General features: G+C 40.7%; 1 protein-coding gene across 2 annotated transcripts in view; it reads left to right on the top strand.

The window, feature by feature from the left end:
- Positions 1-27,800, top strand: part of arb2a (ARB2 cotranscriptional regulator A) — a 145,415-nt gene that overhangs the window by 91,130 nt on the left and 26,485 nt on the right. For both annotated transcript variants that reach the window (XM_065965385.1, XM_065965387.1), the window contains exons 9-10: positions 1,942-2,058; positions 9,820-9,904. In XM_065965385.1, coding sequence (XP_065821457.1) covers positions 1,942-2,058; positions 9,820-9,904 — 202 coding nt within the window. The remainder of the gene's footprint in view (positions 1-1,941; positions 2,059-9,819; positions 9,905-27,800) is intronic.

Here is a 27,800-nt window from a genome sequence, read left to right as displayed (position 1 = left end):
GTGCTCTTCTATCTGTTCTGATTCATACACTTCCTCTGGTTATCTTCACAAATATTCTTATTCTATTTCTTGTTCCATCTCTCTGAATATATTTAATATATTTTCTTAACTTTAAAGCATTTCATCTTGGCAAACATAGTTAACTTCCACCATTTTTCAAATATATTATAGCATATACAGTTACAGTTTGAATATTATGGTGAACCAAACCATGAAGTACTTGTTCCATCTGAAAGAAAAATGTTGGGCCCAAGAGGGACAAACAATATGACCAAGTAGAGACCTATTTATCCTCTCGAAAGTGGAAAATCTAAAGCTTCTGCCCAGACTTATATTTGACTGGTTTGAAGCCATGCACTTAGATTTTTCCGTGGGCAGTCGAACACTGCCTCCTGCTTCCTGGCCTCTGCTAGCTGCTATACTCTGTAACTAGCCAGTTTGGCTAGCGCCAGAAAACAGGACCTTGACTGACACTTCCAGTTTTTAAAGGTTGACTTTGCTACTCCCACGTACCGAGTTCTGCCAGAGAAAAGCATTTCAACCAACCATGGAAGAGGGTGGAGAACATAGAAGGAGTGTGTATCTGACCGTGTGTTGGTATGTAATTGTGAGATTTTGTGTGAGCACTCGTGCTGCTTCCATCTTTGATGTCTATTGTATAACAGTTGCAGACTTAAACCATTTTTCTTACCTTCCCTCTTAGTCTGCTCTATCCCCCACTATGGTGAAGACTCCACAGTGGAAGCCTTATCAGCTGTATGATATATGAGTCCTTAGGGTCTTAATAGGTTCCATTTATCTCTATATACTCACACTTTAATTTGGCTGGGCATGGGAGGATGTATTCAAATGCCCACCTTCATTTTGATGTACAGCCAGCCAGTCTGCGCCGGTGCTGGCGGTAGATGACCAGTGTCACTTGTCTAAGAGGGGTAATTGCTTAGTTTTAGTCTCAGTGTCAGACTTTGATTCATGATGTTGTGGAACCTTTATACCCTCTATACCTGATCAAACCACAGCTTGTACTCAAGCCTTAACCCTTTTCTATTGTATTCCAACTATGCTTTTAAAAGCCCATATTTATTCAATAAATACAAGCAAGCACAAGCTAGATGATTATTTGCCATTATCTGTAAATTGTAGTTGGTCAGGTAACAACCAATAAAAGTGAGTTTCTGCACTGCTTGAATATCCTTAGTTCACAAGTCTTTTTTCCAAGCCCTACTGAATGTATACTGTAAGTGATTGTCAACCTATTGTTGTAAGTCCTGTTCTCTTTTCTTCCTGTTTTATCTTAAAGCAAGGCAGAGTGAAACAGCTCGTTCCCAAGGCCTGGCTTCAGTACTCCTTGGGGTGGGACTAGCAGTGTGGGAAGTCTATTGTAGTGCAGTAACAAGTTCTTTGTGTGACATTTTCCTTGGCGTTGACATTCAGAGGGGAATAGGAAGACGAGTCCGTGGACACCACATCCTCTGTGTCAAGTGAAGGGAAAGGGTATTAAGAATGGGGGCCGAGGTATCTGAACGTGCACAGGGAAGGGCATTTGCACAGAACGTGACAAGGACACGCTATGGTGGAAGAGCTCTTTCATATTTCACTTTCTACATTATGCTGTACACCAGGTCGAATCTGCGTCCGCTGGTTACAAATCTGTCCACTGGGCCACTGCTATCATTGTCAGGGGAACATGCTGACAGTGTGTGTTTGACAGGGAATAACATCTTAGTAGGGTACTACATACAATTGATATTTATTAAAACACGTTAACACTTGTTTATCTAATTAAAACAGCACATTTATTTTCTTAACATGAATTCAAACCTCGCACAGCATCATGTCTCTTTTCAATCCAAAGTTGTATGAAATGAGCAGTTTGTTTCTCAAAAGTGAGTGATTCCGTGCAGCCTTGGTGACTAACATTTGATTTGTTTTCTTTGGCAGATGAATCAGAGGGAAATGCAGGTGAAGAACAGAGTGTGCGCTGTGGCTCTGACCGACTCGGCTCACAACATCTGGCTACAGGACACCAGCAAAGGGACACTAGACTGGATGCAGCAGGTGAGATAACCAAATAAAAATGAATTTACTTTTATACAATTTCATACACTTTATTAAGACCAAGGGAAATGACAACTTTTCACTCGGTTTTTGTGAGACATGCTACAAACACATAGGCCCGAAAGCACAAACAGAATCCAAAAGACATACATTAATAGAGAGACGTCAGAGAGAAGGCAAAGGGAGACGGGCAAACTGTACAAGGGTCCATTCCATTTCATCTTGACATGTAAATTTCCCAGCTATGAGCGAAGGTATCCCAGCTTTCGCCTTACTCTATATTTATACCTTCAGAACCCTGTTGACCTACACAGGTACCCTGGACTAGCAGCTAGACTTAACACTCACAGAGAACCATTGTTTGCGTGTTTGCCCTCTGTGTCTTTTTTTTTAAACAAGCCCTGACTACTCTTCCTGGGTGCATGTCAAGGAATAACTAAGACAGTTAGACCTCCATGGTATGCATGTGTGCATGCATGCTGGTGTTTGTGTGTGCTTGTGGGTAAGCATGTGAGATAGAATGCTCGTGCACATGTGCATTTGTGTTAGCTTCATTTTAGCACTTGCCCTTTCTGGTGTGACCTCTGAGCCATACGCAGCACCTGGGCTCACTCAGTATGCACATACAGATGAGGACCATCCAAGACCTGAGCCAGAGATGCAAATATCATACACACATGCACACACGCACGCACACACGCACACACACACACACACACACACACACACACACACACACACACACACACACACACACTATATCTTTTTTTGTATTACATCCTCTTTTATATCCCCTTGCCTTTTGTTTTGCTATTTCTGTCATCTCCCATTTTGTCTGTGTGTTTGGTTTGTGTGCTGAGATATGTTGTCTTGAAGTATGTATGTAAGTTTGTGTTGTGGGGATTCAAGGTTGCACTGGCCCCCTTCTCCCTGTCTGGCATTTCCTATTTTTTGATTCATCTAAGGGACACATCATAATTGGAATGCTAAGTGATTTTCTATTTGTGATGATTACCCAGAACAATAAATCTGAAATAACCTTCTTTGTCCGGTTGGAGGAAAGGGACGGGCAAGGATACACTCTCTCTCGTACTCATTAACCCATGGTCCCTTTTTGGCTGAAATAAGAGGAGAGCTTGTGTAATTTTAATAGAATTTATCTAGAGGACAGCAGTTGCACAGCTATGCTTTGCCCTTCCTGTGAAACAAAAAAAAAACTTGTGTTCATTTATATAAAAGATAAATATTTGAAATTCTCTAGATTTCTTTCTTTTTTCAAACCTTATCCCTTAATCAGAATTGTATCCTTACCAACCCAGGATTTCTCTCAGTATTCTACTACAGTGCTCATAACATGTTGCAAGTTTATAGTTATCCCAGGCATAACTGGTATCTTCATATACAACATTGGAACAATTTCAATTTAATATTAATTTTACAGCAACAAAAGGCCTTCATCTTTTGAAATGTAAAACATTTGGATTTAATTATTGGAATAACAGATGTCAATGACTTTATTTTTTGTCAATTCCATGATGGATAGAAATGGTATTCATGACAACAAAAAAGTGTCTTGTCTTTGTCTGCCATTGTGGTTGCAGAGATACTGTATATACTGTGGATCTGTGAGAAGTATCGTGTTATCCATTGGGGGGTGTTCAAATAATACCCTATACTCAACTAGCTCATATTCAAATTCAGTATTTCATCACATCACCCGGGGATGGCAGTGCTAGTTAACAAGCCCCGGGTCAGAAAGAGGATTGAGGTAAATCCAAAATCTAATTTGTCCCAGCCATTTACATTAAAAAACCAATGCTGTCTATGTCTTTGTTTTCCCACCAAAAGGTCAGAGTCCCTTTGTGTTCCTCCCAATATGCTAATCCCATGACTCTAAGCTGATCTGGGGGTCTGTACTGTTGGCTCAGTTTCCCGATGTTTGGCTTTCAGTGATCACACAGCAGAAGCGTATAATTCTCCTTTACAAAGGACTTCTTCATCAACAATCCATACAAAGCTGGATCTTGCGAAAACATGAACAACACTTGCAATGCACATAAAGTTATGGTTTTACACAACAAGAAGAAACCGCATATCACAAGGGGGGAAGCGCGAGCTGTGAACCTGAATAATGTCCTGGGTGGTTCATAGATATGGGTGACGTATGAGCATGTCTATGCAATGCTGGCACACCCCCAGCTGTGCACTGCTCTGTTCTCCTAGGACAGAGTTAATTCCCTCCCTCCAGGGTTCGAGGGGTCACAGGATAGTGGGATGGAGCGATGAGAAGAGGAGAGTAAAAGAGAGGAGATGGGATTTGGAGATCAGTGCCTGCTGGGCCAGGTTATTTGGAGCAAATGGGTCAGATGAGGGGCATCTGACGTCACTGCCAGGAGACAAAACACTGAGAAAAGGTGAGAGAGCAGAAAAAAAATGAGGTATTAAGAAGAGGCAAAAGATAGAAAATATCCATTCATTGACTGGAACTGAAGGAGAAATAAGCAAAGAAATAAAGTATGGGAAATGTTCAATTATTTAAATCCCGTTGACTGGTGCAGAGAAAGCCCACGGTAGAGCAGTAGAAAAGCAAAACAAAAAGACAGGTAGGATATGAATGGAGTGAATATAGATGGAGAAGAGGAGAAGAAGAGATGTAGGTGGAGAAAGATGAGTTGTATAGTGAGGAGAAGTGAGTGAGGGAGAGAAATGCGAATGATGGTGTACAGCTGGCAGCCTGTCACAGTCTCCAAGGTGTCTCCTGTCACTGTGCTGGCCTGCTGTCACACTCTAGTGGCCTGCCCAGAGCACACACACACACACACACACACGCACGCACGCACGCACACACACACACACACACACACACACACACACACACACACACACAGTCATAAAGAGTACACTATGGTCATGAATAAACCATCCTAATCCATAGAGATTATACAGCCACTGGAGGAGGTGGGAGAGAGACAGACACACTGAGAGTGAGCAGAAAGTGATACTCAGGACTACTTTCTGAGAAGTTAGGCTGCAGGCTGTCATGTATGTTATGGTTTAGGAGACTTTGTACACTTAGCGTGGAGTTTCTGTCATTGGGCTCAGTCCAGGGTGCTCTCAGAAAGAGGTGGTAGAAATGGGGTTTTACAATTAAATGGAGGCAATTGTATATGATTATTTCCACTCTACATATATATTTTGTGTGCTATTTGTATTCAGATCTACATGGAATAGCCTATGTGTCCTTTAAAATCAACATGGAATTTTAAATGTATTTTATTATTCCATCAACTTATTTAGGAAGTTGTTTAATGCTCAGGTTTTGCATTGTGATAATAAATGTTCTTAGTTTGGGTCTAAATTGAATTTATAGTGTGTTATTTACTATTAGCAGCTGTTTTTTTGGGGGGGGGGGGCAGGGAGTATTCCTTCCTTTCTAAATGCAGTATGTGTGTATTCCTGTTGCACTCTCTGTCTAGTTGATATGGACACCAATAAGAGACCTATCTGGTCCCCATGAAGGCTCCATTAGATCACCCTGCCATCAGCTGAGTGCAGAGTTTTTGGTCCATTACCCTCTGAGTATGTGTGCATGTGTGTTTGTTGTGTTTGTGAAAGAAGCAGGCTGCCTTCCACTTTGACTTGCAGAGAGAAGCAGGTGCTGGATGACACACATGCAGACCCACAGAAACACATGCGACAAAGAAGGCTTAAAAGCATCGGCGCAGAGGGAAAGAGCTGACACCTGCTTGTCATTACACACTCGGACCAAACTATTAGCGCAATGGTTAGCTTTAGCATTAAGCAACAGCTTCTACTTGCTCTGACAACTTGCACAATTTTGAGACATTTTTCAACTTTGTTCCTGTATGATGTTGAAGTTGGGATGTAAGTGTAACAAAACACACTGTGCAAAAATGTGTCTAGTTTTGTGAGCACATGGTAACGTGTGTATATCCAGCCTTAATCCAAACGCATACAGAGATAGACATGCACAGAGCAGCTGAGGTGGGGGGAGAGTCAAATCTGTTTACATGTTTGTTTTTCAGTCTGCCTTTAGTTCAATGGTGCCATTGATCGGCAGACGAGCTGCTTGAAGTGATGATGCTATGCGTCAGAGGCAGCAGATCTGATGTGCCATCCTTTTGTCACATCGCTCTCCTCTAATCCCAGCCAGCAGGCCTCGCCTTTATGTGACTGCTGTTATGCCTGCGGTCTCCCACAGCACTGGGGCTGTGTGCTCTATATGTGTGTGTGTGTGTGTGTCTGTGTGTGTGTGTGTGTGTGTGTGTGTGTTTGCGTGCATTTATGCAAGCGTTTGTGTGCACGCAGCACATGTGTGTTGTTGCCTTGACAAATCTATTCAAACCCCGGCCTCCCTGCCTCCGTTGGTGGTGCTGGTGGAGGTAAGGGGGAGGGAGGAGGGCCCTTTGAAAGACTCCCCTCCTTCCCCTCCTTCCAGCCGACTCTAACCCACTGCTCCACAGCCCAGCTGACATCTTCCTTGAGACAGACTGAATGAATTAAAGGCGATACAATGAGACACTTGATGTAGCAGTCAAGGAGCCCCACTGCTCCTGTGCCGCTCCGCACCGCTCTGCCCTCCAGCCCAGGCTCAGAGGAGAGCACATATAGGGCAAAGCAGAGGATCTAAAAATACACAATATGCCAGTGTTTACTGGATGACTTGTCATCTTCCCCCAACACTAAAGCCCCAATCCTGCTCAGTCCCTCATCTCTCTGCCGATTTGTCCATGACCTCTTTGGTTCCTCTTATACTATAACACTTTTCAAATGCAAGCCCTTTCGATTAACAGGACTGAAGAACTGGAGAACTGATTATTTTTTTTTTAGATTATATAGGAATTAATCACACATAGGAACCGAACATTATTTTTTACAGTAGGCTTCTTTCTGAACATTTCCCAATGGAATTATTGTTTGTAAAGAGAGTAATAATGCGCTACTTTTTATTAGTTGATTTGAGATTTGCATACATGGGCCAGATGCCTCATCTTGATCATCTCTTGCAATGAGTTTCTATATTTTTTAAAAGCTTAAAGTAAAATCACTAGGGACAGAGCAAGATGTGGCACATGAACAATCAGGCATTTTTTTTTCATAGCTGCTTTAACTGTAGTTGGCTGTACAGTGACAGCAAGGTGCATTTCAATTCAGTGTTTTACATATTGACTGTTGGTTGAATTAATGATTGCTTGATTCAACTTTTTTTATCAGTCTTAATTTGACTCACAGCAGCTCCATTTATAACATACAAATTTAAGTCAGGATTCAAAGAAACATACAATATTCAGAGGCCTTCAACATACCCTTGATCTGGGATGAAGTTCCATATTTAATGACAGAAGTGATATGTGTACAAAAGAGTGCTTCAGTCTGACCTTGTGAAAGGGTGCAACTGTGCACCTCAGGTTTGATAGTAATGTGTCATATTCTCTGTTCACAGCGTGGCTAGGGTCTGAGACAATCATAATGATAATAATAATAGTCATAATAACTTTATTTATATAGCACCTTTAAAAACACAGGTTTACAAAGTGCTTTGGAATACAGCAAAATCATACAAAGATCATAGCAAAACAACATAAGCACCTAAAAAATAACCACATCATCAAAAAAAAAAAAAAAAAACATACAACAAAATACCCAACAAACATATTTATCCCACCCATCAGAAGACCCACCATAACAACTATCATAAGATCATGAGAACCAAGGACACACAAGAACCCAACAAGAACCTAACAAGGCTGTCAGCAAGCCTTAACAAACCTTTTCTCCATAGGCTGACTCATAGAGCGTAAAGCAGATTTTTAATTGGTGGAACAAACAAACAAACACATGCACCATTGCATCTCTGTAGGACAATCAACATCACTGAAGTAAAAAAAAAAAGGAGAAGACATAGTTTGTACTTGCCCTATCTCAGTCATTTAAGAAAATAAATCTTTCTTTTGTCTTTTTGCAGACCTCTTCAATGTGGTCTTGAACAACAAACAAAGGACAACAAATCTGTTTGTCTTTCTATGTGTACTGAGCAGTTCAGAATACTTCAATGTTTCATGGAGTGTGCTGGTTGTTTGGATGGGGATTTGTAAAAGTGGAATGTTGCCCTTTTTTTGCACTTTTGTATAGTGTGAAATGTTTGTCTGTGTGTGTGTGCGTGTGCGTGTGCGTGTGCGTGTGCGTGTGCGTGCACGTGTGTTTTAGAAATTGGAGTTTTTCATAGATCTTTGTATCCAGTCCCTCTTTTTTCCAGGGCCTCGGGAGTCAGGGTGACTAAGGGCAAAAATGTGAAAGCACATGTGCATTTGTATTTTTGTGTCTGAAGGGTTCACAACGCTGCACATCTTCGTGGGAGACCCCCCGCAATGCAATCACTGACCCACACACACAAGCACACGCTCACACAAGCATGCACAACACTGTAATGACTGTCAGGGGCCCAGGGTGAAAGTAAACAAGGGCAGATAAGCAGTGATTCCGAAGGACGCCAGCTGCACATTCTAATCTCTTTACATTTTCTCTTTCTTCTATTGAACTTTTATCTTATCTTGGGGAACGTCTTCTCCTAGATTTCCCTGTGAACCTCCCTGTGTTCCTCTCTCCCTTTTCCCTTGTTTTTGTATGAACCTTACAAGCCACCACACACAGCTCCACATTGCATGGTCAAAAGGGAAGAACACACTTTGATATGTCGTTATTTGTAAACCAAGAGAATGAAATTGAAATCTTGGGTAAGTACACTATTTTGAAGTATCAAAGGGTTTAGTTAATCAACAGAAAACCAGCGATTTTGTAAATGAACACTCGTGTTTGAAAGAACCCAGCAGGTACAAAGAGGGAGTGCCACACAGACAGGGAGATGAAGACAGCGCACAACAAAAAAAAAAAACAGATGAAGAGGTCTCCTCTTCTTTCTGACAGTAGAGTTGTCAACCGCAGGGGGTTTGAGAGGACTAGGGGTGTTTGCAGGGGGTTATGGGTCAGCAAGCTGGGCAGACACCCTCCCCCAGGGCACCCACTGATCATGCATGGTAGAAGGCCTCAGACTCCACCACAAACAAACGCCAAGCTGTCTGAGCAACATGTCACACGGCTTTTAATTGCGTGTTCTTGTCTCTCTCTCTATGTCTCTCTTTATCTCTCTCTCTCTGTCTCTCTTTATCTCTCTCTCTCTGTCTCTCCCCCAGCCTCGCTCATCCTCACACATCTTTTCTGCTTACTGACCTTTTCCCCCCCCTGTCCTCCACACCTGTCCCAATTTTCTTTGTCTCCCATACCTTTTTATTCTTACTTCCTTCTGCCTTCTGCGTACTTCTCTCTTTATTTCTTACTGTTATCTCTTTGGGTTTCTTATTATAATCAAAAACCTCAAGATAATATAAATACACTTTAGAATCAAAATCCATGCCTTTTTTATATTTCAGTCTGTGCGTGTGTATTCCTTTGTGTATGTGAAAACAATATTCAATCATAACTCACTGTGCTTAATAGATATACAATCCCAAGTGTTTTTTGTTTCTCTGTATTATTTATTTTTCAGTCTGTGAGCACATAGTTATTTGTGTTTGTTAAAGTAATATTGAAGGCTAATGGTTGCCAGGTTTACATTTCCCGCAAAGAAATCCTCAACATGCCATAAGTAATCCATATAGAAGTCGTTTAAAATGCCTTTAATGGAAGAACTAAATCTGCACGCAGAGTTTTTAATCACTAACCTCTTTTTCTCTCTTCCTACAGCACTGTTGTAACTGGGTATCCAGTCCAGAGCCCCTGGACACACCGCTGGATCCCATGCTGACTGACTGCCCCCGAGTCTCTGCAGGTAGAAAACAAACTGTGTAGGAGGGCAATTCAGCACTATTTAAAATGTTACAAAATATCTTTTTCCAGCATATTATTAAATGATTGTTCAAGGGATTTGACTTTTAAAAGAGCACTAAACGTACTGATACACTAGCATGAGGTGCTATGTACATATTATCTAGCGTTAGTGTTTAATGTTAGTTTGTAACTTTTTAAAACAAGCAGAAAATTCCAGAAGGGCACATTTATGATGTCCTAATAATTCAAATACAAGGAGTAAACGTGATGTGTTTATTAGGCACTATATCTTTCCAGTAACAGCTAATGCAATAAATCAAATTGAGACTGTCACAAATGAAGTTTCAGTTCTAGTAGGTTAAATTATTTGCTGGAGTTTCTTTCTTAAATCACTGTGCTTAATAGAAATACAATCCTACAAGTTTTTTGTGTATCTGTGTGTGCTTTCTCTGTAGTAGTGCACATGTGCTAGTGCAGTGTGCTATGTTGACCATGTTTTTGTATGCACATGCTTGTGTTTGATGGGTAGATATGAGTTCTGTGTAGAGCTGAAACTAAGAAAATACCGAAGCAGCAGCAGTTTAACTTGAGTCACACACAGAAACAGAGGCCGTCTGATGCACGCCACAGAAATGTGCTTTTTTGATTTTTTTTCTATTTTTGTCTTCTTTGTGGTGCCCTTCTTTCTTTTTCATTATCGACTCACTCTCCTATATTCATTAATCCTCTCCTGTGGTGTTTGGCTTTCTGGTCTCTGCGCCCTCTCCGTGGTTGACTGGCCTTGATGATGTCACAGCCATCATTAGAATGTGTCCTTAATGTAGGATTAGGGATGAAAGCTGTAATCCTCGACATGACCGTTGATAAGAGATGATGATTGCAGTGTTGTTTGAAGAGTGACACACATTCAGGAATGCACGCACAGGCGCGCATACACAGGGACAAGAGGAAAGTCAAATATTAAGAAACAATATCTATCAGACATAACTGTATAATTCATCTGTTTTTACCTGATTTGTTGAAGCATCGACTGATACACGTGAACACATACAAAACACTCTTACTTGCACACACACACACACACACACACACCACACTTATTTCCATCATCATTCTGGAGGTCTTTCATTCTCTTCAAAGCCCTGCAGTGACATCACGGTGAATGTATAGGTCATCTTACACATGCTGCATATGTCAGTGAATACATCTCTAACACTGCTATCTCATCTCTGCTACTAAAACACCATGTTCCACACTGAGCTGCGTGGGAGGGTGGCCTTAACATCTACCAGTGAATCAGCTCCTTGAAATGTCATCCAGCCTTCAATACAAAACCCAATACTGTATTTCATGTTCAAATGTCACTTTTTTAGCCTTGATGTTTTATGTCTCGTCTAAGGGACTGCTGTCGGTCAAAAGATGGCAACCTTTGAGCCAAGATATTGAGCTCGACTTTTCAAAATCCGTTGGCATGCCTGACATTGTCCTAACACAGACCTGTTTGACACAGCGTCCATCTGTATCCATGCACTATTGACTTGTGCTCTATTGACTTCTGCAACTTTAAACCAAGCTGAATAGATCTGAGTCCCTGGCCTGTTAACAGAGCTGCCAATTCAGCTTGTCTCTGGTCTTTTGGTGGCAGCTTCTGATGTCAAAGGTTGTCTCTTTCGTCTTTGTGTCCTTGGCAGCCTGGCAGGTTTCACAGGCAGCGGCCATTGTGGTGAGAGTCACAGCAGAGCAGCAAAGGGGACAAGGTTGAGAGAAGGCTGTCAGGGCATCATGGCCTGGCACTTCAATCAAGGCACATATGAACACACACAGCTCCCAACAGTCAACTGTTCTGCTGCCATGACGGCTGTTGTCGGCGTTGCTATGTTAAGAGTATGTGCTTGGGTGTAGGTGGGGTAATCAGGGTTGACCACAAAGTGTCTCGGCAGAACAGAACAGAACAGAAGAGTGAACCCTTGCCAACTCTCGACCCCTCACCCTCCTGATAATATGACACACACACCCCCCCCCCAGGTGCCAAGAGAAATCCTACTGGCTGTCTTGCCAGAGAGAGGGTGGGACTTACATTCAAACTAGCTGCAGTATGTTTTGTGGCATTGTAGTGTAGCATATTTTCTTTAATTGGTGCATTATACTATTCTTTTTTGGGTCCTTCAAGGACTAAGCATTGGAGATTTATGTTGTTTTTAAATTTAAAAAAAAACACAAGAATTAGGGTGCTGGTGGCCTAGTGGTTAGTTTGTACACACCATACAGAGGCTACATTCCTGGGATCGTATCAAACCTGTGGCTTGTTTTCCTCTTGTCATTCCTCACTCTCTCACGCCTTGATTTCCAACTCCATCCACTGTCCAGTCTCTCTTCTAAAGGCATAAAAATCCCCCAAATAAATCTTATTTATATGGTAAATAAATGCTATTTGGACAAGTTTCATGTGTGAACACAGACTTTAGGCCACCCCTGACTAAGTCAATGTCTGGGTTGGGTCACCACAGTCAATCAAATCTGGAAACACCCCTGATCACAGTGATGCCGGTATGGCTTCTGTTGGGAATGATAAGTGATCACACACACACACACACACACACACACACACACACACACACACACACACACACACACACACACACACACACACACACACACACACACACACACACATAAACATACACATTTAGATGTCTAAAGGGCACTGAGACCGGGCAGTATAAACATGATGGAAGAACGTGTTAAAGACCAAATCTTGATGTTCCGCTTATTCTGCCTGTGTATCTTCTCTTCCTTCTCTCCTATCTCTTTCATACTTTCTATATTCTTCTCCCTTTCGCCTCCTCCTGAATTCTGCCTTACTGTGCAGTGCAGTGATGATCTGGTGATTGTGTTTTTCATGCTGGTAGATTCTTGGCAGAGGCAGGGAGAAGTGGAGTCAGAGCTTGTCTGTTATTCCTAATCATCTGTGAAGCAACGTCAGTGTACCAGCATGGCATTCTGGTGGGGCCTAAGAGGGAGGGAGAAAAACACATGGCAGGAGTGTTCACTCACATTATTCTGCATGTACTAATCTTCCCTCTGTTCTCTCTGTCCTTTTTTAAATATACTAAAAGAGGAATATGCTCCAACAAGGAGGACATTGCTCTGGCATTTCGCAGTGGCCTGGCACACTTACAGAATCGTATCAGGTCGGATCTATCCCAAAAAAAAAAAGCGAAATATTCAGAAAAATGTTAACCAATCTCCCGCTGGAAAAGCGTGTATGTGTGGGGAAGTTGCAACAAGGCAGATGTTGGAAAAGGGGGGTGCTGGTTAAGTGGCTGATGCTCACCATGGTAATCATATATTTATTCCAAATCTTAATTTGCTGTTAAGATGTCAAAAGATGCATAAAAACAAGATGTGAGAGAATGAAGTTGAAAGTAAAGACAGGGGAAAAACACGCTTAGGATGATTTTTCTTGTATGGGCTCCTCTGTTGCTGCTTCTAAGTTTATTGACTTTTTCCTGTTGAGATGGATGATGGCTCGTTTGATCAATAAAGATGCTATTTCAAAGGTGGGAAGCCCCCTTTTGCTAATAAAACAGACATGCTGTACATGAGCACACACATGAACACACAACTTCCTCTTGGGTGATTACTCATTGTCCAAGCTGATTATTAATTACAAAGGGAGAGCTCTCTGAAGGTAAACACTGATTAATGGCTAACAAAAGTAAGTTAATGTCTTACCTGTACTTTAATTACCAACCCTGCTCTGTTACAAGCATCCCAACACAAGGCTGTAATTAACCCTAATGGACTGCACAAAGAGATTCACTTTCATTTTCTTTCACAACATAAATACACAACTGAAAGTAACTGTTTAATATGCACACCTTATGTGCTTTCCTACTAGGCTTTCCATAGTTAAAAGTGAGGACGTTGCTGAAAGGATTTCTTGATTTTCTAGTATCTTTCATGAAATAGCAGGGAGTTGGCTGAAAAAGTGATGCAATATTGTTAAAGAAATGAGAAATAATTTCTGCAATGACATGAGAGGTCACTCTGCCTTTCTTCTTTACCTAAGGCTCGCCCTGCTGTAGCTCAGTGTTATTAATGTAGCAAGATACCACAGAGACACAAAAGAGTGTCTGAGAATCAGAGCAGGCAGACAGGCTGATACAAAGAACACACACACATGCGCACGTTCGTTGTCACGCTCTTGTTGTGAAAGTGCGCTTTCCTGCCGTAGGTTTGAATTGACTGTAACCCTCACCCCCCCTGATCCACGCACGGCTGACCGTGAAACACCTCTATCTGTCGGCACTTCTTCATCACACAAGCGACGGCACACACACCCACTTACACACACACACACACACACTGTCTGACTGACGTTTGTGTGACTTAACTCTTGAAGAGGAAACTCAGGCCCTCTCGTATTGACCTCACGCCCTTCATCCAGTGTTTTTTCAGCTTGTTAAGGTGGAAGTCCGCTGCCTCAATGGAAGATCATATGAAAATGTCTGTGTGTTTGTGCTTGTGTTTTCAGATATGTGTTTCAGTGTTTTCTTAGCCGAGCCAGCACACTTTGCACCAGCGTTGCAGGAAATAGACAAGTAAACTCCAGTGAACTGGACCCCGACCTCTGACCTGGATTCACTGAGGTTGGATCAGGCTATTGTCTGGGTCAGACCATATCATAATGATGTGGAAAATGCTGAAGCCAAAGACTCCAAATTTCTGGGATTGTTCTTTAGTTCATTGTTATTGAGTACTGATTCTTTAACTGTTCAACTGTATCAACTCAAGTGGATTTATTTTAGTTGATGTAAAGGGGTCCTTTTATATTTCTGTTTTTCATTGATATTATGAGATATATAACAGAAATTAGTAGATGAGAAGTCAAAATTATTAGATAAAAAGTTTGTATTTTATGAGACATTAATCCATAATTACGAGACAATTGTGAAACAGTAATATGTAATTTGTAAGTATTTTTTAGGACTTTTTATCTCATAATTCACCCTTTTTATGTCATAATAATTACTTTTTATCTTGTAATTCTGATTTATCTCATAATTTCAGAATTTTATTAAGGCCTTCAGCGTTAACATGAATCCTGATATGATTAAGGCCCAAAATGAACCCAATCATTTTATTTAAACTCATTCATTAAGAGCTATTTTGTCCCTTTCGATGTACTGTAGTTTAGCCATCGTGGAATCCTTTAGCCGCAGTGTTAGAAAATTAATATTTGTGATATCAAACATTTCACTTTTTACCGTTCCTATTTATATTTACTATTCAATCTTAAGCCAATTTTGTCATTTATTGTCCAAACATTAAACCTACCAGAAGCTGCTTTTTCTTTTTCTTTTTTATAAAAGCAGGTTTTTATCCACACAAAAACTAAAGTACCCTGAGCTTCAGTAGTAAACAATTCAAGGATGTCAAAAACTTTTGAAATGTGAAATGTTGGAATTTCAAGCATCTGATTAAAAAATGCTATTAATCACGATTGACCATTTTAATTCACTGATTAATCTAGATTTAAAAATAATAATCTTTGGACGCCACACTTTTTAATCACATAGCTATACAAGCCCAAGTTTAATCTACCATTTATGAACACTAGCATGTTAGATGTTCTTTAACTGGTCTATCTCAGAGGCCTGAAAAGGAGAACTATACAGAATTTATCTTAAGAGGATGAAAAAAAGAACGGATAAAATTAATTTACTGATGTGTCCTTGTATCAGGAAACTTTGGGAGCAACAGTAATCAATGAACCTCTGATCCAACAGTGATAGATTACTGTCCCAAATCGTAATTTTTCTGTGATTGCCTGTCCATTGATAGGTCGCAATCTTGTCGGGTGGTGACAGGGTAATCTGATCTATCATGTACGGTGCTGTCTCTGTGGGATATATCCATTGAATCAAAGACTTGACCACTTTGATTCAATTCTTTGAATGAATTCTAAAGGAGTATCCTCGTTCATCGATCTAATCCTGTGCTTTGCTGTCTATCAGACATGCATCTTCACTGAGATCAGAATCAAAGATATGCCGACACAGTCGATATACAAGCCCTCACTACAGGTCTTTGACAAGGGTGTTGCCGTTTGTTTATCTTCAACGACAAACAGAATGAAACAAAGGTGATCAATACGTCAAGCTAATAATTGTGAGAGCAGGTCAAAGTTAAACACCATGAAATACTTAAGTAGTGATGTGAAGCGCATTAAGTATTGTGTTGCATTGGCCTATCTATATGATTTTAAATAAGTATAGATGTTGCTGTGGTAGCTCTTGATTCAATATACTGACATTTATATAGCATTACCATTTATGGTAATACTGCTTATAATGCATTAGTAGCAGTGGTAAGGAGAGAATAATCATTGAGGAGTTTTCTCGATCCATGAGCTGTTCATGTGTGAGTTAATACAAAAAATAGATAAGGATTTCTGGGCACGGTTTTTTCCCCCCTCAAGGATTTAAAATAAGGTTGTACCTTGTTGAATGTAACGTCTACTATAAGCATTCACTTCACTTCCAGTTTAAAACGAATATAAAGATCTTTATTCCTCAACATGAAATAAGGCTTTATTTGCAAAGGGAGTTCTCTTTTCTTCCAGGATGAATTTAATCTTGTTATCCTTACAGGACTAAAAAGGTCGTTTGAACTATGAGTTAACTTTGATTTAATTTTTACTTTAAGCTCTTTTATATTTTCACAGATCTCATCTGTGTCTTCCTTTGTATATGCCAGCTTTTTTTTATTTTAAATCCTCTCTTTTAACAAAATCATTCTAGCCTTTCACCTTTGCTGATGATTGTCTAATGTACGGGGGATTGAACATCATTTCTTTTATATACAAAACTTATTTTGTAGCCATTAATTGCACCACATGTCATTATCAAATCTGACTCAGTTAACTGAACAAGAAAACATCGAGGCTTGGGCAAGACAAAAATAAAACACTGGTGTGTAAATGTTGATGCTTTTGGCTTTCAGGTGTATTTACTACTCAACATAGATTTTGTATTGTATTAGTAATGTATTTTAAATTAACAAATGCATAAAGATGCTGAATAGATATGAAATTTTATTTATGATCATATCTGAAATGCAGAGCACTAGTGCTTTAAAAGTTAAGGCTTTGGTGATTATGCTAATGAGATGTGTGTCTGGAAAACCCAGTCTGTGGTCTTCAGTTCACCCCTGCACTAGGTAAACTCTTTCCAGGAGGCATTTTATCCTCTCCTCCTTCCTCATATTCTACCCATCATCCCTCGGAAAAGAAGAAAGGGGAGAGACAAAAAGGGAAAGAGCCTGGCATGCATAAATGAAAGTTCAACAAGGTTCAATGAAACACTTATACAATTTGCTGCAATATAGTGGGGTTTTATAATCTCATTATCATCTTAGTGCCAGATTTGCCCATGAGGGCTGTTCCGTATTCATTCTTATTAGCTCCTCAGATTTGTCCATTTGTCCTTCTGCTTCCCGCCTCACAGCCAATCAGAGGGACAGTATCATAATAAATATCCCCCTCCCTCTTTTTTAAATCTGCTTTAATTTTTGTTCTCTTGCCATACCTCCCACTGCTTTATTTATGATTTTCTTTTCCTTTACTTGCTACGGGGCAAACATCAAGCATTTATGCAGCAGTCTGCTAATAACTGTATAAATTTCTTTATCTGTGAGTTATTTCCCTTCAAACACATCTGTATCTACAGTATACAGTATGTATGTATATTTTTTATGAAACCCAAGAAGTAAGTTGCAAATACTGGAGAATTAACTGAATTTGAGACATTAAATAGTGCATTTTATATTTTGTATCAGAAATATAATTATATTTTGGGAGAATAGCATGAATACAGTTGCTGTAGAGTATATGTTTATTTTGATTGTGATTTTGTTGTTTTTCACTTTCAAGGCCAGGCTCTTTCCTCTCTCGGTATAGGAGGTCAGATGGGGGAGCTAATGTACAGGGTACAGTAAAGCAAGGCCATAGCTTGCTTTCCAATCCCCAAGCCTTTGAGCTGCTGTAGTGTCCATCCCTGGTCACCGAGAGGGCATTTCCAGATTAGTGCTTCTCCGACATGGATCTCATTTGCCCATATGGCCTCTCCTCATTGACTCGATATAGGCTCTAATCCGCCAAGCCTTTACCCCTGACCTCGACATGTGGCAAACCACTTAGAAGACATAACACAGAAACTGTGCATATACTACATTTGAGGGCAGAAGTCACACCAGGATCTAGTGTACGATGAAAAACAATGTCCAGTGTTCTCTCGATCATCGCTGGCTTCTTTTCCCAAATTCAAGTTGTGGTTTAGCCAAAAAGCAAAAAACCATGATAACATGCTGGTTTCCTGTAGCTTGTAAACTGGTTGTCGGTGCAATCCCTGGTGTGGAATTAACCCAAGAAGCCGCGATGGGGCACGGCAAATACTAACCATACTAACCAATCACCTTCATCCTATAGTTCAACAGTTTCTCTGCCCCCTGATTAACAGGGCATACGTTGATACCCAGTAGGTGTGATGTTATCTTTGTGCCAACAACCCTCTGTCTATACTTGTTGTTATTATCAACCTTTACTTTGTCTGTCAGTGTACAAGTACAACAAAATACTGTTGGAGCAAGCCTGTAGATGCCTAACATCAGTAAATATATACAAATCCAAATCCAAATATCCAAAAATAAAGGATTAAAAAAACCTCCAACATCAACTTGTTAGCAAACTCCATTTCGGCAAGTTACCCATGAACTAAGTATGTTTTATTTCTGAGATATGTAATTCTTCTCTAGTAAAGACATTGTGGATGTTTGACATAAATTGTAGAATTCCCCGAAGCTGCTGCCACTGAGTTAACTTAGTTGATGGGATAAAGTAGATTAGAGTGGAGAGAGGTTAATCTATTGAGTAATCATATGAGAGTATCCACATATATCCATGTAGGATCACACTGCCAACCAAAGTAGATACATTCAGCAGATATGCAAAGATTTACATTATAAATGCATATACAAAGAAATAAGCACAGTTGCTGATGAATTTGATTATTTTTTTAAATGTATCATTGTCATGGTCATAAATTGATTTATTGACCAAAATTAGACTATATAGTATGAAATATTGTCATTTGTTTGAAATCTAAATTTACAACAAATTTTTATTTTTCATGCCTGTAAAACAGGTCAGTTTCGGTGCCATTTTAACTTAAATAACCTAAACAGTCATTATTTTGTGGTGATTAAGCACCCCCCTCCCTCTTTAACCAACTTGCTAACCTCATGGTTGTGGCTCCTGAAGTGTATGATATCTGTAATTATGATCATGATTCATCATGATTCCTCTGAACTTTAACTGTGCTCTGTTGGACGCGTTGCATTCATTTTTATACTGACAGTCTTATTGTTTTGGGTTCAGGAGGCCAGCATGTAAGGTTTAGCTGTTAATTAATGCTACTACTGGATTGAAGAATCCATGCTGAGATCCAACATCCGCAGAAGCTGGTCAGTTTACTGTGTGTGTGTGTGTGTGTGTGTGTGTGTGTGTGTGTGTGGGTGTGGGTGTGGGTGTGGGTGTGGGTGTGGGTGTGTGTGTGTGTGTGTGTGTGAGTGTGTGTGTGTGTGTGTGTGTGTGTGTGTGAGTGTGGCTCCTGTTTAGTTAAATCTTTTAGATTTTTTTGGCAGCAGTCATACCCTCTCTCTTCTGTACAATTAGGTTAAAATGAAATGCATATTTAATATGATTGTTGTTTATAATAAAAACAAACATGGAAGTTGAGAGAATATATTTGAAATGCACATAATTGCCAAAGAGATGATTAGAATGTGAAGGGGAAAAAAAGATCCTTGAAAGTCCTTGAGTCATAATCAGCCTCAAATTATGTTTACTTGTCTTTTTTTGCTGAGAAAAGAAAATTACATCTCATTTATGTAATTATGTAAACAAAAGTGATGGTAGATTCCTCGGCTAGCCAGGTTCTGAGTATGCAGTGGTGACCTTGGATCCTCCCCTGTGCTCTGAGTTGACGGATAAAAACTTTATTAACCAGCCGTCTCCAGGACAGGAGACAAACCGCCCGTGAAACCGATGCCCGTTGGTATTAAAGAAATGTGGCAATTAGAGGATGATTTTTTTTTTTTTTAGTTATAAAAGCACCAAGGAGTAGAAAGGATAATAAACACAGCTTGTTTGCTGCCTGGGAAGCGGCAATTATAAAGTGCTCGGAGAGTTGTTGTGCTTATTGTGCCTTGGAGTAATGAGATAGGCTGCACTGATCCCTCACTGATGCTGTAGCTCCTAATCCTCAAACCTCTTTTCCTGCTTCTCTTGTTTATCCACCAACATCCTCTGACCATTGCTGGCCTGTCCCTGCTCTGGGAAGCATCAGGCGACCTTTGACTTTTGTGTCAGATGACTTTTCAGCTCTGAAAATGGACTGGCAATGAGTCAAAGTAACAGGGTGATAAATGTGTCATAGTGCAGTATTATGTTTCCTTCATGTGTAACCAAGTGTGTTTGTTTTAACCCCAAATGGATCACCTTTTAAAAAATGCAATTGATTTAAATTATCTAGTTTCCATTTTTCTTGTACTCTCACTTGTCTTCCTCCATTTTCTTCAAGTAAATTTGCCTTTGGAGGTTTCCTGGTTTGAAATGACATAAATATTTCCAGTAAAAGGAAAATGATTTCAGGATCTTTCTATAATGTACTAATGCCCTGACTTTATCACGACATACTCGACATTTCATCTTGCACTTTCTGCCCATCTTTTCCCTTTTGACATTTGGTATATTCCCCTGATGGACACTATCTGTGACAGGTCATGTTGAGAGATGTGTTTTCATGTTGTGAGCCTTTATAACCGGACAAAGATATTTGTGCATGCATTCCTGCACTTACAGATACTCACCTACATCTCTGTGTGTATCCTCCCAAGAAGAAGAATACTTTGTGTACTGGCGTGTTATCTGGGTGACCTCGAGCCAGACTGGTTATCACCTCTGTGAGCCTCTCAGGGCTAAACGAGAGGGTCAGCGGAAAAACACCGCTCCCATGTTCCCCCCTGACGCTGCATGTGTGTGTACTGGTCAGCCTGCATGTCCACCTACTGCAGAGCTCACCTCCTATCTAATCAACAAAGACAGGCCACTTGTCCACAGACACACACACACAAACTGAATGTAGACTCACAGATTCGTATACACATGGACATGCTTAGAGATAGACCAACACATGTAGACACACTTTGTGATAAAGCCCTGAAGACACACACACCCCACACACATATGTACACACATACTTATAAACAGAGACAGACTCATTGATCTTGGCCTGCTTTCGTCTCCCAGATATCCCCGATATGACAAGGGGTTAACATGAGAGGTGGAAGTTGCCTTGAGGGCAAATACTTCTGTGTCGACTCTACACCTTTGTTACGCTGTAGTGGCCTGTGCCATCGTGAGCACTATACAATTCTCCACCTCCAAACGCTGGTTGGCAGTGTGTTTGTGTAGAGAAAACCATGGCGACTGAAACCAAGTGTGTTATATTTGAGTTGAAGCTGATCATTATAGAGTAGCAGTTGATCAAACTGCAATTATTGCAAGGAAAATAAGAGGCGACATCGAAGGAGATAGAATGTACAGCCCCTGAATCAGTAGAGGCCATGGGCGGGGGAATTATTTTGTGCTTGTTCTGCAAACGAGAGACATGGATGAGGAAATGCAGTTCCAATATTTTCGCATGTCGACAAGTTGCCGAATTGGTTCATCTTCTGCAGCCATTTGTCTCCCATTACAGTTCGCACAATTTCTTTGAATAACCACAGGGCTTGTGGTCTGTGTTGTTTTGATGTGTAGTTAAATTTTTTTGGAGGTGCATGTCAGGCTATGTACGTAGGCTTCTGCATAGCTACAGGGCTACGCAAACCTACGGCATAGATTTAACGCAGAGCGATTAAACAGGCTTAAATTGGGCCTCCTCACTCTGAGCAAGAGTTCCCTTCCCCAAGTCACCTGACCACTTTTTTGGCTTTTGGCCTTTTAACCATCTCAACCCTACCTTGTCCCATGCTCAAACTCTAACAGAGTCCCAAGCTGGTGAGAAAATAGTTTGGTTTGTATCAGAGCTTGGGATACAAAAAGGTGAGGTCAGTACTCTGATACCTTAGTTCTATATCGATCTTTGGCACCATTTTTAAATACCTTTTGTTTGGCTTATGAAATGCTTTTTTTTTTTTTTTCCCTTCAGCGTGCATGCCAGCCAACCTTCAGATATTATACAGTGCAGCTCCCCTTTGCTCCCAAACCTGCCCTCTGAACAACATGTGGCCAGATAACAAAACCCTAAACAAAAGAGGTACAGTGCCAGAGCAGGAGAATAGTGGGGGCTCGCACTTTGTGTCTGAAACACCTCATGAGCGCTAAGTGAGGTTGGCACCAGCTGTTTGAGCCAAGTCGAGTAGAGTCAGGAGGATGTGAATAGCATTTGGCACCAGGCGGCTATCAGGCAGTAATTAGTATAGCTAACATCCCAGATGAAGGAGTCAAGTCTAGGTCAGGGTAAAAATCTTCAAGGGTCTTAGCGGGTAAAGGTTGAAGGCCAAGCCATGCCCCCTCCCCTCCCTGCATATAAACTCATGCCATGCCTGCTCAGATTTGCTGAAATCTGTATTGACCTTTCCCCTTGAGGTGTCGCAGCCAGTCACATGTCAGACTGGCTCCTGTGGACCTCGCTAGATGTGTTCATATTAGATTGTCTTAGTAGTTCCTACTCAAGACCCACTCAACCCGGCCTAGACATTTAGTCTTACACACGATGAGGCTTTTGACATAGATGTTACCTTACAGCTTAAACCCTACTTGGCATTCCTGCCCTTCTCTGGCCCCAAGGATCAACCTTTTTTCTGCAACACAGATAGAACCAATCAACAGTGAAATAATGCATGTTTGGATGAAGGGATGGATGAACGAGAAATTGATTGTGTTTTTATCTGGAAATCACTTTGTAATCTCTTTCATATATATCAGGTTTGGTGTGAATTTATCCTTCGGATAAGTGTGTGTTTGGATGGGTGGACGTACGGTCACTGTGCATTCAGTCCTGATTCCTGAAAATACGTCTAATCCTCTAATGCAACCATAATCTCTTTTAATACATTGAATATTAGTCGACAAATCACATGATAATAAAGCGATATGAAAATGTGTCTTCCAAATGACAGCATACACTAAGGATTTAACCCGTGGTTCTAATCGTAGCTGACACTCACTGTTTGTTATGTTGACCATGTCCCGAGGTTTATACCTGATGTTGGTCTATGACCTTCACACAGCAGGAGGTAAGTGCTATCCAAGCATTGACTCTAAATGTTTTGGTACATAAATGCAGACTTTAGTTACTTTTAGAATAAAGCTCTTATTATTATATTTTAATTACTTAATGCTTTACAGTATTTATAGTATAAATGCATACATTTCATGCACAAATTACAATAATAGATTCCTGTATGTTCTTATGTAACAAACAATCTTCTCTGAATAACCTAAGTCTCTGTGCAGCAATGTTCCTCTGCATAAAAAGGTTTGAACTGCATGAACTTCGGTGAATTTGATTTATCTGGTGTGCTATTTGTGGAGCTTTTCATCTCTTGAATCCTGGCCTAGTTTCTATATCTTGTTTTTGGAAAACATGAGTTAAGCTTTGGTCCAAAAACCAGACAGCCATTAGATCACTGTACTGTAGGTCTGACCTCTGACCGGCTAAGCCCCTGCCCCACCCTCTGGTAAAACCCTCACCCCAGCCCGCCCTGTGCCCTGCCCTGCCCTGTCCCTGTCCGTTCTTGGAAATGATATTATGGTGTTTGGATCATCCTCCTTGTCTTCCTCCATACTGTAATCCTATTTGCTCTGTCATGTGTTGGTGTTCACAGATGGTGTGTGTATGTGTGTGTGTGTGTGTGTGTGTGTGTGTGTGTGTGTGTGTGTGTGTGTGCTTGTGTGCTTGTGTGGAGGTGGTATAACACCCAGCTCATCCGCAGCTGTTTGGACTAGCTCACTGGCCCTATTGTCTCTCCCACACGTCCCTGAAATGGTGGTCCTGCACACACTCACAGGGCCATAACCACCCAGTTGCCCAGAGGGGTGTTGAAATGTAAGTGAGTGAAATATTTTGGGTAACATCACTGTCAGGTTTCTAAAGTTCAGCCTTCCAGACCTTTACTTCCTCCCTCTCTACTACCATCCCTGCTCTCACTGTAATGAACATGTTTGGCTGAATAAGTTGAATAAGGGAATGAGTAGGAATTGGGGATGTAGTGTGTGTGTGTGTGTGTGTGTGCGTGTGTTTGTGGAGGGGAATGGGGGGTGGGGTGGGGGTGGATTGGGGTTGTGGGGCGGGAGGCAATGAGTTCCTACTCTTTGTTGAGTCTCAGGCAAAAAAGAGAGAGAGAGAGAGAAAGCGCTGCAGGGTGAGAGGTCCTTGGCAGTGCTCCAATAGCTGGCGTCTCAGCGTCCACGTTTAGTTCCAGCTGAGTGCCCACAGTGGGCATGGCCACACTGCCTTCACTCTGACCTCTCGACCGAGGACCGCTGCTCGCCTGTTTCCACCACCCCTTTTGATTTATCCCTTTCTTCTCCTTGGAACCCCCCTTTTCCTCCTCCTTTGTGTTCTGGAAATGGCTTCATAACAGCAGAAACAGAGATGTTTCGGAATTGATTTGTCAAAGTGATGGGATAGTTTTGTGATCAGACAGCCAGTAGGAGGCTTTTGGGGCCTTGCTTTTTAATCAAGTCCAACCTATCATTCACCTCTTGATCAAAAGATAAATATTAAAATTGTATTATTATTATTATTATATTGTTATTTTTCTGATGTTCAAAACAAATCTACAGGTGGGACTTTTTTTCTTAGTTTATTTCAAATATGTGAGAGATGTGTTTATAAAGGAACAATTTGTTTTGTGCTTTGATGTCAGCAGGATTCTCCATGTTAGATGCTGTTGAGTGCCACTTGTAGACACATGAAGATATTCTGATATGTATGTCAAATGTATGCAGTTCACAGACAAATCATTATGTTTACAGTTTATTACAAAAATGAATAATTGTATTTTAACTTAAATATTACATTTGCTCATGAACATTTGGCAAAGGGTTAGGGTTATGTTTTGTAAGTCAAAATATCATATGATTCATTTGAGGATGGAATTGTTTCATAAAATAATTCCAAAACAAGGAAAACTTATCCTGAACAACAAAATACTCAGAACAAAGTTATTTGAATGTTGTACAATTTAAGTTATTTTTGAGTGCAAATCAGATTTAAGAGTTTTGTTTGCAAATACAGTTACTACATTATAACTTTTATTACATTAATATGACATGCCTCACAATCTCCAGTTGCTTAAATTCCCTTAAATCTACCCAAAGTACTCAAAGGCATTTCAATTTAAAGGGTGTAATGCAAACAACAATTTCCTGCATCCAAATATCAGCCCAATGCTGCCCACAATTTACCACATCTTACATCACACGCAAAATAACATAATGCAGCCGCCCACAGAAGGTCTGTTTTCACAAGGTTAAGTTTTACTATACCTAAAAGTTCTGGAAACATTGTCACACCAATGATATATTATAGCAATAACAAGTATATGGTGAAAAAGGATAACTTTCAGGTCACTGTAGAATCTTAAATTAAAATCATTAAATAAATGTTAAAACTAAGGTTATTTTTTAGATTTATTTAAAAAAACAGAATTCTACACGTATAGCCATTTGTTTTATGAAAAATAATATTTGTTTTTGAGGTCGTAAAAACAGAACCCTCCCTCTTTTCAAGCAAATCCATTATATTCATTTAAAAAAGTGTGTCTTTGCTCCTGGAGCTAGCTTGTATTGCTGTTGCTCAGACGAGGAACGAAGTGGGCGCTGGGCCAAAGCTGTTGGGGTCGATAGCTGTTATAAGAGCAAATGCTTGCAGACAAGCAGATTTTGGGATGCCTAATGAATTGCACCCGTATTGATCTCCATGGGAAATGCTTGTATGATACAGGAATACTATTAAAAAAAACTGGGTTGGAGGGGATGGTGGAGGCGGAGGAGGTTTGGCAGAGGGGGGCAGGTGCGTTTGTGCAGACTTTGTCAGGATGCAGATAGTGGGATCAAGATTGGGTATTGACGAGATACAGAGGGCCGGGTGACTGAGCCACAGAAGCTTGAAATAAACTGTGGGAGGCACACGGCCAGTCATTACAGTGAAGTCGCCTGGCCCTGCTCAACCTTGAGCGAGTCGATAAGCTATTATAACCATGCAAATTGTGCCCGAATCAGAGACCTGACATATTGGTATTATATTTCTGTGCAGCCAGCGGGTTATGCATCATTATTGGGAGCCAGCGACAATATGCATTATGCTCTTGTGTTGTTTTGTTGTTCAGTGCGTGGACTCATAAGGGGAACACTGCCATAGAAAGAGACAATTAATGTGTGTGTGTGCGTGCAAGGGTGTGCACATGTTTGTGTGTGTGTGTGTGTGTGAATGTGAACTTGAGAAAAACATTTCATGGGCACCCTGTTTGTTCTTTTCCATGCAAAGCACTTGTGCCATTTGTTTTGCAATCTTTTTATGACTTTTAACTCAGGCTTTCGGCTTCAGGCTGTGTGCAGGCTCAAAGAAAAGGGGGCGTTAGTGCGTCATGAAAGATTGACAAGATATTAGGCTTGGGTGTCAAGATCCATTACACGTAAAAGCATACATTTTTTAAGTTGCTGTGCCCTCGTTGTTCTTTTATTCTGTGGATAATGTGCTGAAATTGTGTGAATTTGACCTGAAACAAACAGATAAAAACGAAAGAGAGACTGAATAGGGGTTAGATTATCACTAGCTGCATGTATAGGCTTCCATTATGTGATGCAAACATGTGTTCCTTAACCTGAACATCTTTAATATCAGGCGAGAACATTCTAAAAATGATGGCACTTCCCAGCCGATTTAAAGTTGTAATTCTCAACATAACTTATGAGTAAGATACCTTGGTTATCTAGCCAGGTTAATAGAGAGCCAGCTTCATGACACGGAAAACTCTGACTTTAGGCTCAACAGATTGGGTTTACCTTTGAATCTCGCACTGTGGTACACCCCTCAGGTCATTAACTCTCAGTGTCAGTGTGTTGCTTCCAGCCAGCCAAAGTTTGGATCATGTAATTTGGCTAAAGGCCTTGAAAACAGGGCTGTTGTCACACTGTGATGTTATAGTGTTTTTTGGTTTGTTTTCAAATTGTGTTTTTATGAATGTTGTCACACTATGTTGTTCTACAGTGGTGTTACAGGGTGTTGACAAATTGTGTTGTTACACTGTGTTTCTACTTTTTTGTTGTCAACCTGTGTTGTTACAGTATGTTGTTAAAGTGTGTTGTCACATTATGGTGTGAACTTACACCGTGTTTAAACAGGGTGGTGTCAAACTGTGTTTACAGTGTGTTGTCCATGGGTGCTTAGGCAAGTCACAGAACACAACGTTGCTGCTGTTGGCATAGTAGGCATGTGAATGTCTACGAATGGGCACATTACATAACTTCATGTGTTATTTGTGTTTGGAGAACAGAGAAGGGGATTTTGTGGGATCAAGAGTAACCTGCCCTAGCTCTGATAACTGGAAGTCTCTAGGTGACTTACTGATATGATAACCTGACACACCTTGGCCTTACCCCTGACCCAAGATACACTCCTTTTACCAGCTTGCTGCCTCCACATTGTCAAAGCCTTCTGCTCGCCTGTGCTCCTCTCCTTTGTCTTTGATATCTCTGTACCTGCTATTAACACCCCCCCCCCCCCCCAGGTCTTTCTACCATTCTTTTTTCTCCTCTCTGACCC

Source organism: Labrus bergylta, chromosome 2 (assembly GCF_963930695.1).
Source record: "Labrus bergylta chromosome 2, fLabBer1.1, whole genome shotgun sequence".
Taxonomy (NCBI): domain Eukaryota; kingdom Metazoa; phylum Chordata; class Actinopteri; order Labriformes; family Labridae; genus Labrus; species Labrus bergylta.
This window is presented reverse-complemented; position numbering and strand designations above follow the sequence as displayed.